This window comes from Gigantopelta aegis, chromosome 9, assembly GCF_016097555.1.
Source record: "Gigantopelta aegis isolate Gae_Host chromosome 9, Gae_host_genome, whole genome shotgun sequence".
NCBI lineage: Eukaryota > Metazoa > Mollusca > Gastropoda > Neomphalida > Peltospiridae > Gigantopelta > Gigantopelta aegis.
The window spans coordinates 1,864,546-1,870,682 of NC_054707.1; the positions used below are offsets into that span (position 1 = coordinate 1,864,546).

Below are 6,137 nucleotides of genomic sequence, written 5' to 3' on the forward strand. Positions count from 1 at the left end.
ACGCCTTTGTTCATAGTATGAAATTTACTACACGTTATTTACTTCTGAACCGATTGACTGGTAAATTGCACACAAAAATAGTGTTTATGTGTTATTTCCAAAAGACTTTTACATTTCTACTTATGTCAAATCAAACAACAAAAAATAAATAAATTATAAAATAATTGGACGGACTATAGATACTAATTATTGTGAGTTTCACTCAAATATTTTACGAGATACTTACAAAATCCACTGGTTGATTTACGTGAAATGGCCCTGCAAGTTCATCTCCTGCTTTAAATAATTGACACTGAATCCTAAATAATGTTGACCCTGGGACTAGCTGTATACCCAGACATGGTAATAAACTATATTGAGTATGCAAGTCTTCTTCGAAGCAGATGTTCGCTGACGTGACTAGCATTTTAATGCGACGTCGATTACGTTAGTATCTGGCAGGTAGTCATTATAATCATTTATTGATATGACGGGCGGAGACGTAGGCCAGTGGTAAAGCGCTAGTTTGATGCGCGGTCGGTTTAGGATCGATGCCCGTCGGTGGGCACAATTGGCTATTTCTCTTTCTAGCCAATGCACCACGACTAGTATATAAAACACCGTGGTATGTGCTATTCTGCCGTGAGTTACAATTCGGCAAACTAAATCAAAATTACCCAAATAGCTCCTTTTTTGTTTGTTTGGGGTTGTTTTTTGTTTTGTTTTTTTGTTTTGTTTTTTTTTTGGGGGGGGGGGTTGATGAACCGTTTCAAATTATGCGTCAAATTGCCTTATGAAAACTGCGCAATCTTTATATTTTGGATTTAATCCTACGGGACATTCAAACTGCAATAGCACCACAAGTGCCCCCCCCCCCCCTCCCCCACTACCGACCCTGGTCGGGCTGCTGGTGCTCTCTTGCACTTGCCAGAAAACATTTATTTAAAATCTTCATTTATTTATTCAACACTTGATATTTGGAATAATTTTAATGCAGTAATTAGAAACTGAAACTATATCATCCGTTAAAAAAAGCAGTAATACCAAATGTAGATATGGTTTAGTCGTACTTTTCGTGTAAGAAACGAACAAAATAATATATATTACACACAAGATTACAACAGATACAACCAATACATTTACATGGACGAAATGCCTTTAAAGTGATCTCAATAACAAACACAATGTGTATTTGTGTCCCAACATTCATTCAACAAATACATGGATTAAAACGAATCTAATGGTTTACTGTGCATGTACTGGTTTCTCTTCGTGTTTCTGTCAAAATCATCTTGTATGTAATACTCTCTTTTCCTCAATATTATTGACAGCAAAATCAATTTGTATATACATATTATATGTACATAATTAATATATATATATATATATATGTATTCATTACAATTACATTATCATTTTGTAATTGTCGCCATTAAAGGCGCAGACCCTAGTTTTAACCCGTGAAAAACGACACTAAGTTTAGTTAAATTACTAACCTGTAATTCATTTGGATAAAGTTACAATAGTGTGAAAGAAGACTATGTGACGTTAAAACGGGAAATATCTTTAAAACAAACGAACTCGAATCAATAAACCGCTATTTCTCAGATGCACGTGCGTTTTCTAAAAATGAGAAAAATGCATTGTTTGATATTAGAAACACCAGGATGTCCAGAAACACTTCGGTTCTACGGAAATGGATAATCTAAAGAATACAAAATAAGTAATGTTTGATTTCAGTGATCATAAACGGCTCTAATAATGAAACATATGCTGTAGTGTTTAAAAACTAGGGTCTGTCCCTTTAATATTATATTGTATGTATATAGGAGAGCGCCTAATATGTTGGCAACCTTGTGACCAATCCTTTTCGTGTTTTGTATGCAATGAAATATGTTTGCAATCAGTAAAGACGGGAAGGGCAAGAGTGACAATATGGTAGCCTATACCAAGAAAACTGTCACGGGGATTCTATAATACCCGTAACTGAATAAAACACGATTATCCAAATATCTCTCCTAACAGTATATCTATTAGATCTCTCTGTAACAGGCTGTTATACTCGCTGTGGCTCGTCTAGGTATGATCAGAGATACGATCTTATATAAAGTATATATTATTATAGCACGTTTAGTTCACTAGAAAACACAACAAAAACACAATACACTTTGGAATCTGTATTAACCTACGCTGACAAATGTACTGCCGCAGTAGTTAATTAATAACAACAATAATAACAACCCAGAACGGATCACTTAATTAGTTAATCTCTAGGTGTCTAGTTTACACAATATGCTAATCACTTCACCGTGACACAACACCCACACGTGTGATAACTGAGAAACGCTTCTAGGGGAACTTAATTAATAAAGGAATTACAACACTATTCCTAACTGGTTAATTTTTAATTAACCCTTAACTACTCATTCAGTAACCTTGTAACACAGAATTAATACTGGTACCTATCACAATAAAGACAATAACCTACAGTTTACCTAGGTCTTCTAGGATGACCGGCTAAGCTTTATATTACCAATTACTCGTATAATGTTAGAACAAAAAGTCTACGATTTACTTCGTCAGATGTCCGAAGACACTGTCTAAAGAATATTGGTATAATACAGTATTAAAATATTTAAAAGTCACATCAATCACATCAAGGTTATACAACAAAGCAGAAATAAAATATTTACCAAAGTCCAACCGGACTAACGTTCCCCCGGGATACCTTCCTATCGTTCTCTCCTTTTTGCTTCTCTCAGATATCTCTCAACCCTAGCTATTTATTATAAAAATCAGAATTTCCACAGCGACCAAGACGGCATATATTTCTCTTAGATCGCCAGACTGGCTGTCGCCAACCGCGAGCAATCCCCTGGCCATAAACAGCACTACCGGAGATATTACGTAACTACTAGCCACATGGCCTCCACACCTGCTCTGGGTGTGTATTAGGCGTACCGATCGAGGACCGTCGCGCAGAAGTATTACGTAACAAGTTGCCCACCTGGCTAAGTGCAATTTGGAACTGCACACGGCCTTCTAAAACAATTAATATCGCCACAGGCGAAAACAAATTAAGAGCATGTTCCGTCACAAAAACGCATACTATTATTTGAACCTTATTATTAAACAATTGCTTTTTTTCTATTTTGCAGAAGGGCTTTGGACAAGAACGAAGATGAACAAACTCAACGAATTCCTTTCAGTGGGTGTACTAATAGCGGCAGTCATAGCAGCCGTGCATGCGGATGCATTGTCTAAGACTCAGTCGGACAACTCCTTCGGAGACAACAGCGGATCTGGGGACTTTCAGAAGTGGTACGACTGGTATAGCAAGCGAGGTTTTGGACACAGTAAGTCATTTGGAAAAGATGACCCGGAAACTCTTCAAAAATGGCACGAATGGTTATCAAAGCGAGGCTTTGGATCCAGTGGCGATTCTTTTGGGAAGCAGAGTCCTGAAGGTCTTCAGAAATGGCATGACTGGTTATCAAAGCGAGGCTTTGGATCCAGTGGCGATTCTTTTGGGAAGCAGAGTCCTGAAGGTCTTCAGAAATGGCATGACTGGTTATCAAAGCGAGGCTTTGGAACCAACGGCGTCAACTTTGGCAAGAACCACCCCGAGAATCTGCAGAAATGGCGCGACTGGTTGTCAAAGCGAGGGCTAGACGACACCAGAAGCGCATTTGGAAAGGCCGATGGAGAAAGTTTTCAGAAATGGAACGACTGGTGGAAGAAACGAGGATTCGGATACAGCAAAGGTTTTGGCCAGGGCAAGCCTGAAAATCTTCAAAAGTGGCACGACTGGGTATCGAAACGCGCGTTTGGCTCTGGGCAGATCGGTTTCGGTCAGCAAAGTGACGCCGATTTGCAGAAGTGGCAGGAGTGGCTTGTGAAGAGAGGATTTGGATCCCATCAAGGATTCGACAACCTGGATGCTCCCAAGCTACAGCAGTGGCACGAATGGGTGGTCAAACGTGGATTCGGCAATCAAGACTTTGGACTCGGACAAGGCAACCTCGCCGACTACGGCAAGTTCATGAAGTGGGACGATGTGTTTAATAGCGGGGTTGCTAAGCGACAGCTTCGCAGCTTTACACCTCACTTCGGCGCCTACAATAAGTATTTCACCGACAATCTTCAGGACTGGCGCAACACGTTCACGGGGCTCAAGCGACAGTCTTCGAAACACTGAAACGGTGGACCAGTCTATTGTGTCACCTAATTTTTAAATAAAGAAAAACATTTAACTATGGTTATGACAGAAACACCAAAACGAGACGGAAGGATAAGGAAATCTGCATGTGTATTCACAATGGTTAATGATGCTACTTTCTAGACAGTAATATGATAAATATGAAATTTATAGGCGTTCAGTGTTTTGTATGTCTAGGTGACATTCAAGTGATGCTCAATAACAAAATAACCGATATCAAGACTAACATCTACACTTAATAAATTACACAAATAACATTTTATTTTTGACACTAATATCAGTTTGTCAGATACATGCTTATAGAATATGGCAATAAATCAGCTATACAGGTAGTCTGCGTCTGTTAACCGTCTTGGTTGTTATTAGTTCAGTGAATAATATACGTTTGTGAAGTATGACCAAGGCAGGCGCTGCGGCAGCAAGTATACATTGGGGGAGGGGCTGACAGATCAAGGGCGCAAAGCAAAGTATCTAGGGGATTCGAGGGTATGCTGCCCCGTAAACCTTTGAAACCTGGATGTCCTAAAATGCAATTTCCTGCATTCTACAAGTAAAATTCATCTCTGCCTTAAGATTTACTACCAATACTTTTTATTCAGAATTATTGAGGGGCTAGCGCCCCCCCCCCCCCCCCTCCCCCGCCCACCCCCCATTCTCCGCCATGCATGCCTAGGTTACGTGTATTTATTAGACGTTGCACATCAATGTACTCATTTGTCTTGTGAAGAAATGTAAAGATTATACCTTGAATTACAAGTCCACAAATAATTACCTTCTTGACATCCAATATCCGATGTTTAATAAATCAATGTACTCTAGTGGTGTCGTTAAACAAAACAAACTTCTCTCAAATGATTTATTATTGCAAAAATGCAGTAAGGGTTATCGACGGGTTAATGTGTGACGTTTGAATTAATTCATCATCATATTTAGTGGAGCTGCAGAGACCACCATTTTGTTTAGATAGTCCAAACGGGAGTTCAACATATGTAGAGATACATCAAAGTGTTCATCTTGGGATCAGAATTCAGAAAACCAGTGTTGACCACAAGGCAAATTAGTGCGGGCTGAGAACTGTTGGGTCGAATACAGATGTTTAGGGGTGAGAAACATAAAAAAAAATCCAAAGCATATACAAGTGGTTTAATTATTAGTAGGCTCAAATTATTTTTGTCCAATGCTGTATGACCACATCAACTACATTTACTGTATTTGTTTGTTTGTATGGCCATAACATAAGAGAATGTACCTAAAAGAACGTCGTCAAGCAACACGTGTATACCAAAACAAAAGGGTTTGATATGTCATAATTATCTTCTGGAATAAAATAAGACTTAGAATCAATATAAAATCAGTACTGACTAAAATATGACAAGTATATGACCAAAGTATGATAAGTATATGACCAACCAGTGTAGAATTTGACACGTTAGCTATAACATGTATAGCAAAATGTAGCCAACTCTTGTAGCGAAAACTAGATCGATCTAATGAGAAGTCTAGCTTAGTTTCGTCACTGTCACTGTCTACATTCTGCTTTGGTTAATGGATTAGAGCACTGGTTTCACCAAAACATATCTAATGCTTCACAGATGCACATGCCTGAACATTGCTTATGGAATCTTCTGGTAACAAATTCAGAAGTTGCTATCTTAGAATTTCAATGTTAGGTCATCTTCTAACAAACGTCAGCTAGGTCTAACATATCATGAATTGCAATAATGGCATTACACCATACCATCTACTGGTAGACATGGAGGAAGATAGAGATAAAAACTATTCTCCAAATAAGAGGTAGTTTTTCACCAGGTAAGTTTTCCCAGCTTTTTCATAACGAAGACTGTTCAGAGATACACTATAACTTTTGTCGTACAAGCCTCAACTAATGTAATACTCAGCATCGATGTTGTTTCCAAATGTGGCAGTATACACCGGAAGG

General features: G+C 38.6%; 1 protein-coding gene across 1 annotated transcript in view; it reads left to right on the forward strand.

Moving 5' to 3' along the window:
* Nucleotides 1-4,527, forward strand: part of LOC121381237 — a 47,535-nt gene extending 43,008 nt beyond the window's left edge. The window contains exon 2 of the mRNA XM_041510463.1: nt 3,138-4,527. Coding sequence (XP_041366397.1) covers nt 3,161-4,177 — 1,017 coding nt within the window. The 5' untranslated portion in view covers nt 3,138-3,160 and the 3' untranslated portion in view covers nt 4,178-4,527. The remainder of the gene's footprint in view (nt 1-3,137) is intronic.
* The last annotated feature ends 1,610 nt before the right edge of the window (nt 4,528-6,137 follow it).